General features: G+C 36.1%; 1 protein-coding gene across 3 annotated transcripts in view; it reads left to right on the top strand.

Moving 5' to 3' along the window:
• Positions 1-2614: 2614 nt before the first annotated feature.
• The window catches only part of tmem131 (transmembrane protein 131), a 41008-nt gene continuing 29319 nt past the window's right edge, over positions 2615-14303 (top strand). For all 3 annotated transcript variants that reach the window (XM_048199759.1, XM_048199760.1, XM_048199758.1), the window contains exons 1-2: positions 2615-2772; positions 13944-14005. In XM_048199759.1, the coding sequence (XP_048055716.1) occupies positions 2652-2772; positions 13944-14005 (183 nt within the window). In that variant the 5' untranslated portion in view covers positions 2615-2651. The remainder of the gene's footprint in view (positions 2773-13943; positions 14006-14303) is intronic.

The raw sequence follows: 14303 nt of genomic DNA, 5'->3' as shown, positions 1-14303 counted from the left end.
ATTTTTGTTTATTTGTTTGTTTGTTTGTTTGTTTTATTGCATTTAGTAAATTGTTCTGTTGTATTAGTCAGCTCATTGAAATAAACATCCTGGATGCTACAGTTCAAAATAAATCAAAATCAAAACATCACAATGAAACAGAACAACAAATGGTACAACATGTACTACTTTCATATAGCCTACATAAAGTATACTTTCACGCATCATATTTAGGCTACTTTTTATAGCTAAGTAGTTCTAAATATTAGGCATAGCAAATGTTTTTAACCAATATTTGTTACACCTTCCATTTCATTTATATAAACATGTTAAGATAAACTCATTTATTCAAAATGTAATACATTGCTGACATTTTTTTTTTTTTTTTTGAAATGCATTTGTCTAGTCATTCATCAATCAGCACCATAAAAACAGACCGAACAAATGGAAAAACCTTATTGTTCCTTCATTGCTGTAATTCTTAGAAACACTCCCATTCATCATATCATTATTGTTCATCACCTATGTAGACATATATGTTGACTAACTAGTATATCTAGAATCCTCATGGCTGAAGTATAATGAATAAATAATAAGCTTCTCTCACCCCTCATACTGTTGTGCTATTGTGCCATCTCATAACAATCCACCAGTTTTGTTATTTTGTGCACTTCAGACAGCGACTCATAGAATTGTGAGGAAAAAACTAACACAAAGTTACTAATTTCCACATTGTAAAAGGTTACCAATGAAAATGCATTTTTAGAACAGACATTTTTGTTAGCATTAGTCAAAGAGACTTTTATGTTTTTCAAGCTGTCTGCAGATTCAGACTCTCATCTTTGGATGGCAGTTCTCAGCTAAAAACTCACCTTTTTTCTCCATTCCATGCTTTTGATGAGCTGTTATTATTTAAATTATTTGTTAATTATTCAAACAAACAGACAAGCAAACAGATCAAACAAATTGCTGTATCAGGTGTGGTTATAAGTACACCACATTAGAGAATATCAAATAAAGGCTTTAAATGTTTACAGTTACTCACAAGGTGCAGCAGTTATAATGAACAGATTAAAAGGGAGGTAATTATTTCTATTACTCACATGAGCTCAAAGGAATTCTACTTGTTTGCGAAGTTAATTTTGTTTTTTCATGCAGTGGATTCAATGGAGAGATGCAATGGAGACATAAAAGCACTATATGTTAATGAATTATACATTCAGCAATAATATTTCTCATTTGCACAAACACTCTTAATTAGGCTTCATTGTATCAATATTGTATATTGTTTTACTGTCCCACATGACAACATTAAACATCACTCTAATGGCTGAATGCCTTAAATGTAAACAGTATTTGGATAAGTTGATAAATAGAGCAGAACAAATAGGCGGAGGCAGTTTTTTGAGTCACTGTCTAAAGAGATATGCTATACACCTTTGCTTTTTACAGCCCTTATGGCCCATAATGAACTGAGGTGTGTCCTCAATCACGAGGACAGCTGTTATCAGTCAGTCTATAGAGTAAACGTCTTAAGCCAACAATAATATTTAAACAGGAAAAATATAAAGATCTCAGTGGCTCACATTCTTCTTTCATAATGCAAACACACTGGCTACATGAAAACTTTGTCAGCTTTAGTAAATATGTGCTTGCAAAAAGGAAGCAATGTGGACAAGGATGAAACATTTTAACGTATCAGTTTTAGATTTTAGACAGGAAACAAGTAATGTATTTAACATATAATGAAATGTAATTAAATCAAGTTTTTCAAATGCCTAGATTTCACACATAGGCTATCGCAATCAAACTTGCAGTCTTCTGTCCCTACCATTATTTTATGAAGAGTGGTTTTGTAATTTGAATGCAATTTATCACAACGTTAATGTATCAACATTTAGGAAAAGAATGTGAATAAATTCACCTGGTTTGTGTAAGCTTGTTTGCATGTGTTATATGCTTTCACTGTGCATGGGGACTGATTTGCATGAAGATCGGGAAGGCTGTGTATACAGTCATACAAAAGATAAAAGCCTATTCATGACTGTGATCACTTCACATCTATTGCTTTACCAAAGTCCAGTTAAGGACTAAAAAATTAATCTCAAAAAGTGAAATATTACCTGAATGGAAGGCACTAAAACTTGCATAAATAATACAGGAACAAATGCTGACATTTACTTATCAATCTTTATGCATGGCACTAAATATTTTAGTAAGAGTCATACCATTACACTATTGCGCTGTTGACTCAGACTTAGTTGTTATTGTTGTTTTGTACTTTTATGTTTATTCATTGTTTGCCTGAAAACTATAATGTAAACATGTTATTGTTGGTAACGTGCAGTTTTTTTTTTGTGAGTTTAACAATATTAATAATAATATAATTTACATTATTTAAATGAGCTGGTCATGTGATATCAACATGGGGATGACTCGAACAATATACATAGAAGTCTTTATTTTGTGTGAGTGTACATCTTTTTAATCATTGTTCTCAAAAGTCATTCTCATTTTTATTAGAAAAAAAAAGTTTATTGAGTGCACTGACATAGTGACAATGTTTTGTAGTTCACCTCACATCCGCTGGGTGCCTGTCTTGAGTGAACTCGTGAGCGCTGTTTATATGAGCGCGCACACGACGCGCGCACGGGTAGAGAAACAGCAGCAGGATGGCGAGCAAGGACACAACACAGAGTTCCCCACATCCAACACGAACAAAATCATCATGTGTTGGACTTCTGCGCCTTTTATTTATTGCATTTATTCACGTGGCACAGGCGAACAAACAAGGTAACCCCCTGAAATGCGCTGTGTTTTTTTTTCAGCTGTTTTTCGCCAGTGAATATGGGTTGTGTATATATACACCGCGGCTTCACTGCAAGCTAATAACTGTTAGCTTCGAGCTTTAGCGCGTCAGAGAACAAAATTAGTATGTAGTCATGTCTTTTCCACAATATTGAATTCACAGCTCTGGGTTAGATGACATGCTACTGCTCTTGCTGTTTTTATTTTCTTGACGTAAAGCTGTTGGAAAATAGTGTTCAGAGACATTAGTTTAGCTTGAGTATTAAAGCTAACAGGCTTAGTCATATTACATTAGCTATGCCACTAAACCTGTCTGAAGTTACTCTCACTCTCAAAAACAAAACAAAACAATGGCTAATGTGTTACAGAACTCAAACATTTCCAGAATAGGTTTTAACCTTTATAATAACACGTTTAATGAATATGTACGTTGGTGACTAGTGGTGGTTCACGACTATTTTAGCTAATAAATGCGGGTTTGGTACTGAACGGCTACGTTTTACGCTGTAAACAACGTTAATGATATTTCAGACCTTTAAAACATCTTGTTATAGCAGTGTTGTGTGGGTAAATTAGCGGAAGGTTCAAGGTTTAAAGTAAAGTGTTAATGTGAGAGTTTTGTTTCTGAGGCCCAGGCTGTCAGTGACATGTCAACTAACTCAGAGAGGGAGAAGGAGGAGGTGGTGACTGCATACTGCAAGTTCATGCAAGTTTATACTATATTTCTTCTTGTTGCTCAAGCACAGTTAAATACAGTAGTTTTGTACGTTACTGGATGTGATGTACTTGTGTGCAGTAATTTGTTGTTAAGCAATGTATCATATAGAAATTGAGTTGTTTGATTGCATTTTAGGGATCCAGCACTGAATACAATAAGAGGTTCACAGAAATGACACTGTAAAAAAAAAAGAAAAACAAATCTTATCCACGTGTAGAACCACTTGGCTGTGTTTGCAAATGGAAAAGTGAGGGTTACAGTGCACTCTGACACAATCCAGACATCAACCCCTTTGACAGGGCAGATGACCCAGTAAATACTAGTGCTGCAACTTGCTTATTTATTTATTTATTTTTGACTGATTCTTAGTTTTTTTGCTTTTATTGAAAAGACTCTGAACTTAAGAGATAGTTAGCCAAAAATAGTTTTACAAATGACACCAAATAGTTTTGGTGAACATTGACTTCCATTGTATGGAGAGAAAAAAAGTTCTCAAAACATCAAGTCATACAGGGTGACATCAGAGTGGGTACATTTTTGGGTAAACTGTCCCTTTGAAGGAGAAATGTCTGTGGAATTTGTGCACAGTATGCAATTAGTACTTATTTTACAGAATACTCTCTCAATTTCCCTACTAAGGCAAATCGCTGTTACACATTTTGTCAAAATGAAGTTATGACTGAAATTGGTCTCTTGGTCTGTGATTTGTTCTGTGATACCGGTTTGGCTATGCACAGTGGGAAACTATATCAAATCAGTTTGATCAAAAAATATTTAAGCCATTTCCCTCAATTCCAGTGTTGTCATAGATGCTGTTTTTTTGGGGGAGGAATCATCCATTGGCAAGATTGTCAGTGGATTTTGTAACAGACACTGGGAGTAAACACAGGGAGGCAAACATATTGACCGATAAATTGACCTGGCCGATTGATCACTCTATCACTACTTGTCATGTAGTTGCATTAGTTTGGGTAGCAAAAAACAAAATGCTCCGACTCATGCTTTAGCCCTGTAGATCAGTGAAGGTGCATGATCTCTGTCCTTCAGAGACAACATGTTTCTCTTCTCCATAATCCCTGGATTACTCTGCTTCTTTTGCCTGGACACCAGGGCAATCCAAATGTGATTTTAGGGCTCTAATGTGCATTTGCTCCTTGGTGATTAGTTCTTTTGTTGGTTCTGTGAATTATGTGAATAGTAGGCTATTTTTTACATATTGTGAGCAAAGAGACATGATAAAATAAAAAATATACAGCTTTTGTGTTGAATGATATATCAAATTCTTAAGAAGTCAGTTATCAGTCCTTGCGAATATAAGTACAGTGTTTTGTTGTAAATGTGCAACACTTATGGTCTAAGCCAAGTGACAGAGTAATAAACCTATTTCTCACTTCTTAGTTCTTTCTTTTTGAAAGTTTCTAAATGGACCTAATAGCTACAAAGAGACCACACAGAGGCTTGAGCAGATGGGTTAGCGCTCTTTGGGAAGCACGTGTGAGTTAAGTGTTCTCACTCTTCCCTTGAAATGAATGCACCACTATTTCATTTACTGTGTCAACCCAGTTATTGACTGAAGAGACTCACTGATCACATGGAGTGTTTTTTTCTCCTTTAAATTGAAGGAGGAATGTGTTTAACCCCTTGGCGGCCTATCTTCATGGGACAAGAATCCAGTTGTCAATGACATCACACTAGGCACGTGTCAGTAAAGCACTGACTGTAAATCTTTGTGATGATAAGCATGTGTGTTTAGTAGGTGTGTAACAATTCAAATTACTCATGGTTCGGTTTGTATCACAGTTTTATGGTCTTGATTTTGGTACGGTTCGGTAGGGCTGGGCGATATGGCAAAAAAATAAAATCTCGATAGACCGATTCACGATTTCGATTTATTTATTTATTTATTATTATTTTTTTTTATATAAGCCTACTGTTTAACTAGTCAACTTAAAAACTTAACTACAATATGATTCAAGTAACATTTTCTTTATTAATAATCTGGTTAAAAAAAAGTTTCATTCCAAGTGCACCACACCTTAAATGATCAACATGGTGTAAATGTAAAACAATTTGTTAAATATCTTTGCAGAAAATATATAAAATAAGAAAAATGCTAAATATTTTTTATCCAAAAAGTAATAGCAATAAATAAAACAAGTTATAGGCTGTTATTTACAGCAAATGCTTTGTTAAAGGTGCCCTACAATCAAAAATTGAAATTACCTTGGCATAGTTGAATAACAAGAGTTCAGTACCTGGAAAAGACATACATTGAGTTTCAAACTCCATTGCTTCCTCCTTCTTATGTAAATCTCATTTGTTTTAAAGACCTCTGAAAAACAGGCAAATCTCAACATAACACACTTTTACGTAACAGTCGGGATCATTAATATGTACGCCCCCAATATTTGCATATGCCAGCTCATGTTCAAGGTATTACACAAGGCAGGCAGTATTAACATTTGGATCTGTGCACAGCTGAATCATCAGACTAGGTAAGCAAGCAAGAACAATAGCGAAAAATGGCAGATGGAACGATAATAACTGGAGGGTGCAGGGAGCGCGTGATTTAAAGGGGCCGCAGCCTGAATCGGTGCATAGTTAATGATGCTCCAAAATAGGCAGTTAAAAACTTCATTAAAAAAAATCTATGGGGTATTTTGAGCTGTAACTTCACAGACACATTCAGGGGACACCTTAGACTTATATTACATCTTGTAAAAACTGGTTCTAGGGCACCTTTAAAACAGAAAACAACAGTAGCTTTCAGCCTGTCACCATCATGTAAACATGAAATATCAAACATACAGTAGTAGTCCTTACAGGTTTTTGCATTCCATTGCGCTATTTGTCCTATTGTTTTTATGTTTGGCGGACGTGTTTGGCTGTTGCACTCATGTCTCACATCTTTTGCTGTGCCTCACCCTTGAAACGGCATTCTAAAAAGACGGCGGTCAAGTTAAAAAAAAGTTAAACTCATGTTTAATAACTTTTTTTTCTCATTCCATTGCCTGCGTCTCATTTTATAACACAATAACGCATTTCTGAATGAACAGCCGCCTAAGAAGTGATGTGTTCTGCTTTCATAGAGCATCACATGAGAGCGGTTAATCAGGCGCGCCGGCGCCATCATGTGGTCGGATCATTTTCTTCTCCTAACTGATAATATTGCAATATTGTCAACATACCTAATTGTAAGGCTTGCTAACATTTTTATTCAAAATCGCGATTTCTCGATTTAAAAAATAATAAAATTGAGGCAAAACATTAAATTCGAATTAATCGAAAAATCGAAAAAATACCAGCCCCACGGTTCAGTATGAAAAAGGACCACTGTCAATAACAAATTAAGAAAGTAAGAACAAGTAATCAAACTACAAGTAATAACACATATTATTTATTAACAAACTGGTTACAACAAGATGAAGTTGACGATGCTGACTCGCCATCTCCACATATAGTGGATGCGCCTTTAGAGAGAAATGCACCTTTCATATGGATTACATAATCAGAGAGTATTTGTTTTTGATTCAAATTGGTTAATTTAAAAGTAGACCCCTACAGTTTCGAATGATGTATTTTTCTTATGTATTACCAAAAAGTTGTTTCCACTGTTATCAGGAAAAAATGCAAGTGATCGCGCCAATGCCTCCATGTCATGCAGTAAGCACGCTATACTTCAGCATCCACAATCCGCACTAACACTTGGATATGAGCCTAATAATAACGCACATTTATCTAGGTTAACGTTAGAGCAAGCGGCCAAGTAAAGTTGCTACCACTTGCATGTTTCAAATGATAAGCCATATTTGAGGTCAAAGGATGAGAGTCGAACGTTTGAATTACCTGCTCGACATACTGAAATTAATACAGACGCAGCGGCTTGTCCCCTTCGCTTGCCATGCTGAACTGCAACACACCAATGTGAGGAACTGTGATTTCAGCAAAAGATTGATTGGACAGCTACTCTCACGTGAAATGCATGTGGAGCGTATCCGTTGACAGAAATATACATTAGTGGAACTCTGTCTATTTTACAATTTTTTTTTTATTTTACAATTTCACCAAACCATATATACACGGTTTGATTTTTTTTTTTTTTTTTTTTTTTTTAAATCCGTGAATTATTACACCCCTAGTGTTTTATACATATGTTCACGTGTGTGTGTGTATATACCTGGATATACATATACATACATACGTACACATATAAAGCTTCATTTTCAACGTCCAATACTTCAGTGGTTTATCTTGACCTGGTTTATCTTGACTTTTTATCTTCTTGTGACATGTGGTTCTGCAATTATAGCTGTTAAAGTAGCAGAATTTGTGTGATGTCAGCATGTGAAAGTTGTGAAAAATACTCAATCTCCTCCTTTCAAGGTCTTGGCTTATCTGCTCAACAGATGCCTGAGAGAAGGGAAATGGTTGATGCTTGATCGAGAGATGCTCAATCGCCATTACATAATTCTGTTCATGTGTGCAACAGCACATAGTGTTCTAGCTTTTCAAGGCCTAGATCTCACACAGTGTTAGGGTCTCAGTTGAGCATGAAATGTTTAAATGTTCTGTGATTGATTCACTTGCTTCAGTTTCTTTCCAGTGCTGGAGTGATTGAGTAATATAGCAGTCAGTGCCTCATGCAATGGCCTGAAATACAGTTGTCTATTAGGGGTGTAAGAAAATATCGATAAACGTCAATATTGCGATATTATGTTTGGCGATACTGTATCGATTCTCAAAAACACTGTATTGATATTTATTTATTTATTTACATTCAAGATTTGTGGCTTTGTGTTTGATTTAACTCCAACTGCTAGTCACTAGATGGCAGTGTTATCTCAGAACGTAAAACTGACTCAGAGAAGAGAAAGGCGCGTGCGTCACTGGCGTTAGCATTAGCAAACCCAGCTCACAAGACGATAGAATTATTCCGGCTTCCGCCGCGAGCTCATGTGGACTCATTTTGGCTTCAACTAAAGAAACCACATGGAGATCAACAAGAGTCATGTTGTTTACAAAACAGGCCATGTTAAAATCCAGTACTCGGGAAACGCATTGAATCTGAGAGCTCACTTAACATCCTGACACCATCTGCGCTGCTGAGAGAGGCATTTCGATAGAATATGTAATATGTACTGCACGCTTTCCTCTCAATAACAAAATAAACACACAAAAAAAATGACAGCAGAAACAAAAGCATCTGATCATAGCGATGTGGATATGTTTGCGCCAGCTGTGTTCAGCACTTCAGTGAAGGCATGTTTATTTAAATAGCACTTTAAACAAAAGACTGCTTTAAAGCAAGCAGCTTTACAGTATCAAATATGGAAAAGTCATGCGGTCATGGAACGGACTATGATGAATTTCTGTTGTTAAATAATTTAGAAATTAAAAACTTCTATTCTATGAACCTTTAAAACATACACTTAAATAATCCTGCAGTCACTTTAATTTCCCTTTACTTAGATTGCACAAATTAGTGATTTGTGATATAAATGCAAATAATACTGTCTTGATTAAATAAAATAAAGTTTATTTGTCAGGTTTTATGCATGTGGTTGTGTGTTCTTTATGACAGTTTTTTCTAAAATTAGAACCTCGTTCTAAAAAAACATGAACTAAAACAGTATATTGCCTTTCTTACAGTATCACAATATATCGTATCGTAACCCCTGTATCGTACCGTACCGTACCGTACCGTATCGTATCGTATCGTATCGTATCGTATCGCCAGATTCTTGGCAATACACAGCCCTATTGTCCATAGGTTTATCTGTGTTTCACTTAAAGGAATCCATCATAGGTGTGTACATGAGCAAGAATTAGTTTCCGGAGTAGCGTGTTGTTTTTGCTCGTTCAGCAGCAGCTTGCTCCCTCCCACTGTCTCTCTACAAAGCCAATAGTGAAGGGTCTGTCTGACACACATTCCTCACACTACAACATCCATGATTGTCTTTTGGCGTTTAAAAAAACGTATGTGTAGGGACCACTTTTGTTGAAAGGAACACAAGCTTTAACTACATTTGTTTGGTATCCCTGTGAATTGTGTGGTATTGTTAACATGTTTGACCAAGCATCAGTTTAAGAACTGAGATTTCCATGGAGTTCCATTAATACAAGCTCTTCATGTAGCAGGGCTCAAGTATAAGGCCAGTGGTTCAAATTTTTACTTGCACTGCCAAAATTACTTGCACTGGCCCCACCATGAAGTAATAAATAAATAATAATAATAAAAAAGACCTTAATTATCGTTTTCATTGTTTTTGATCTATAACCTTAATAAATAAGGTTATGACAGCAAAAGCTACAAGCCTGAATCATATACATTTCAAATATTGTAGTAAACTGTCAGTAACAAAATAAGAACAAACAATTAAATTATGAGCAATAGCACACATAAATGCAACAAAACAAATATACAAATGAAATAAACAATGCTTTTCATGTTTTTCAGGTAGAGAAATTGAATAATCAAATGTAAAATAACACTGCGTAGTCTTCGCTGTATAAATTAAATATTAGGGGCATTCGCACCGAATAGTTCTTGGAACTCAGTTCTAGGAACTAGCCACTAGGATAGAATAGGAACTGTGAAGCTGCTGACAGCAGCGTCTTTGAGTACGGCATTTACAAACGCTAAAAACCGGTGGATGAAGGATGCCGTGATCGGAGCTGTGTTTGTTGTGTGTCGTGGGTTTCGTGATAACGGAGATGGATGTAAACGCTTAATCTACTACGCGACTGAAAGAACAAAATGTCACTGATAGTTCCTTAGGGCCCTATAAAATCAGTTTTATTTTTTCCCAAATTCCGTTTTATTTTTTCCCAAATTCCGTTTTTTCCGTTTTAATTTTTCTGGATTCCATTTTTTCCGTTTTATTTATTTTTTGACTCCATTTTAATGGTTCAATTAAATTTTGTCATATCTATGAGGCGGTGTGAGGTAAATGAAACTGCGCTTCCGCATCATTCATTTCAGAGGCACAAGGCATGCAGGATTCATGTTTAAATAGTCTTTTTGTGGTTTAATATTCAGTCACTAGTCTATATCGCGATTTAATTTATGTGTACTAACCTGCTTTTAATTCATTCATCAAAAATGTGACAAATTCCATGACATTCCACGTTATATAGTAAATTCCGTTTTTATGACTGGATTCCACCATTCCGTCCGTGATTTTTCACTGAAATTATAGGGCCCTAGTTCCTGTAGTGCTGGTTTAGATCCTACTCTGTAGTAGGAGCTAATTTAGTTCCCCCAAAAGAAGTTCATAGAACTAAAATCGTTCCTAGTTCCTGTAGTGGGAACATGCCAAAATCCTGGTACTTTAGCCAATAATTCTAGGAACCCTATAGATTAATCCTTATTAAAGGGGTGATGAATTAAGAAATCCAATTTTCCTTGAGCTTTTGACATATAAGAGCTCATATTACTATAAGAATATCCTGTAAGTTTCAGAACTGAAAACTTCCTTGTTAGTCCAAAAAAAGCTTTTATTGACACCAAACACAGCAAACGATAGGATTTTCAAAGTGGGCATCTATGACCTCAAAGGGCAGCAAGGACCGTCTCCGCAGAAGATCAACGCCTACTTCATCACTGCCTGTTTAGCCCCGCCCACCGATTCGCACATGACATGCAATAGAATATGTAGCCTAAGTAACATAGGCCTACATGGTGTTAAACCTGATCGAGCTACCAAGCAATAAACATGCGGTTGAGGATTACAAAATATTGTGCAGTGCCTGGACTCGACAGTAATGCGACAACATGTAAGTAACTGTGTTAATTCTAATGCCTGATCTGAAATGTAATGATTCGTGTACAGTCATGTTCTTTGTCTGTGTGTCAGTAAATCAAACCCATGACTAAACGTCAACTTGCGTTGTTTCTCTTAGTAGGATGAAAATAATCTGTTATTTAATGGTGATTAAATTATATAAAGAAAGCGATCAAAGAATGCTCCCTTTGCAATCGTTGGAGCAGCGTGCGCTGAAGCTGTCAATCAAACGGCGCGAGTTTATCAGTGACTGACAGGTGTAAAACTCTTCACAAATCTCTTAATTATATCGCGTTTGCACTGTTATTGAAGTTGAAAGCATTTGTTAGTGTACAGAAATTGAGTTGCAATGACGAGATCACTGCTTTCATGCGCTCAACATGTCTGTGATTGGCTACAGTGTTCATCTCTGCAACCTTTCATGCCACAATCTAAATATAATGCCATAGATCTAAATGTAATTCAACATTTGTCACGATTAGTTAACCTTGAGAGCTGTAATAGTAAAAACGCACTAAAAGAGAGAGTAATACTTAGCTATTTCAAATGGAAAGATGTTAGCCAATCACAGCAGTGGGCGTTTACACTGAAGTCTCACAGCAGACACGCCCCTTAAAACAGAGCGTTCAAACCAGTGGGCTAAAATCAAGGTAGGAAAAATGTCTTTTATTTATAAATTATGGATGTAAAAAGCATACTAACATTATAAATGCACCCCAGGAAATGCAGTTCATGACCCCTTTAAAGTTACAAAAGTTATTCAGTCAAGAGCAGTGAGTGATTTTTTTCTTTTCTTTGTCCTTTAATTAACATTAAAAACAAAGACAGCATTAGGTTTATTAGGATGCTGTCACTTTAAGAGCTGCATGCCCGGATCCAATTACACAAGAGCTTTATTTCTCAACTGTTTGTTCACTTAAGACATAACAGATTATGAGGATACTCACCAATACAGGCATTTTAACACAAGTTTGTGTGAGTGTATCAATATATCAGAGAGGCAGCTTGAATTGAGTTCTCTTTCGCGTTTTGTTGCACTTGAATATTTCAATTGGCAAGGCTTAAAAACACTTGCAAATGATAAACTTTTGTAGCGATGCAGCACTGGCCCGATCGGGCAAATGACAGTTTTGTCCACTGTCCCGAGCGTCGTTTATGTTGGCATAGGGCTACTGGGCAGTCCTTATTGTTGAGTTCTGGGAGTTGTAAAATAGATGCAATTTAGCTCAGAATTTGAATGTGTTAGGAAAGTTTTAAACCTCTTTACAGGTGGCTTTGTACATCTAAATGAATCCTCTTGTCTCTGTGGCGTTTTTAAGAAAAGTTATTATGAGTAAATGTGGTAAGGGATCTCTGATGTGTAAAGATGCTTTTAAACATTGAACCTCCAGACTGGCAGACTCACACACACTATGGAATTTTGTTGTGAATCTGATCTATTTAAAATCCCCTTGCCATGACAGTATCTTGGCACAAATTTGACACACAAAAAAAACACACAGCTAAATGCAGCAATACATTGTCAAAAATATTGAATTATTCATAAATTAGACAAAGATATTTAATTGTTGTTTAAATGTTGTTTCATTTAAAAAAAAATCTACTGTTACATGCTGTTACATTATCATATTTTTGCATGTATATTGATATGTTGCGACACCCATATTTTAGTATTATTTATTAAATGATGCAGCCCACAGTTATCAGTTGATTTTGTTCTTGCCCAAATCTTGCCCAAGTTGATGCTTGACTCAAGATTTAATTAATGTTTGTTGATGAAATGGACTCCACACCTCTCTAAGTTAATTGTATGATGTAACATGATGTGGTGTGGAAAGTGATGCGTTTTGTGTACCCCTGAAAGCGTATACGAGGAATGTTTTGAGCTTCATGAGCGTGACCAGCCTCTGTCACTATAAACTTCACTAGAGTTACAGACCTGCAGACTAATAATAGCACTGCAAGTAGACTGACATGAAGCTGAACATGAGAACTCGGCAGCTCAGGAGGACTTTCCTTTTGCCATCTGTTAATCTGTAAATAATCTGCTCCTGCTCAAAGAACTCCTGATGTTATGTTTTAGTATAATCAGAAGAAGAATTTCATTAGCTGACAGTATGGATGTTAACGCACGGTTTTACAGTTGGCTTAACTTAATTCAGTGTCCAGTTTTTTGTATTTACTGTCATCAGTGGTTGTTTGAAGGAAATTGATGATATAATGATAAAGTGATAAAGATACTCACTTCAAACATCTGAAAGCAGATTGAGGTAAACTTCATGTTGACCACATACATTTCTGACATTTCAATTTCTGTTTTGCTTGCTTTTTTGCTATTTCCTGGCCTCAAAAAACTGTTTTCAGGAAGCTGTGGCAACTTTAGCTTCTCTTACAAAGTAGCACACGAGACAGTGAAACTATATGGTTCTCCACACTCCTTAATCAAGAGCTCACTTGAGACATATGCAGACAGCGAATGATCGCAAAATGACTGTAATGATTCCCTGTCTCTTCAGTCCTTTGTGTTGCCTGATGGGTAATTGTGTCCAAATCTGATACACCCCTAGAGAGCCACTTGCACCCACTGCATAAACCTGCATGGCATTGTTTGCTGATATTCAAACCTCATGGGAATTTGCTCTGTCTGTCTACAGCTTTCATACAGTCAGACAACATCCTGGAGGTACTACACTTTGGGGAAGGAGGCCTCTTGCAGGTACGTTTTTTTGTGACTGCGACAGCTGATAGCATGAAGCTTGCATTGCAGTGTAAAGGCCATGTTCAACCGTTTTTTGAGGTTGAACTGTGATTAAATATCACAAACCCTGATGTAGTAAATAAATGACAAACAAATTTGGTCATGATTAGTGGATAAGACTGGAGTAACTTATTTTAAAGGTAGTGAGGCAATCCACAGACGGTTTGATTAAAAAAAAAAAAAAAAAAAAAAAAAAAAAAAAAAGGAAGGTGTTAGCCACTTCAATGCAAGTTTTGTTCACAGAGCAACAAAAACA

This window comes from Megalobrama amblycephala, linkage group LG8 (genome assembly GCF_018812025.1).
Source record: "Megalobrama amblycephala isolate DHTTF-2021 linkage group LG8, ASM1881202v1, whole genome shotgun sequence".
Classification (NCBI taxonomy): Eukaryota; Metazoa; Chordata; class Actinopteri; order Cypriniformes; family Xenocyprididae; genus Megalobrama; species Megalobrama amblycephala.
Note: the sequence above shows the minus strand (reverse complement) of the source record. Positions and strands in the feature narration are given on the sequence as shown.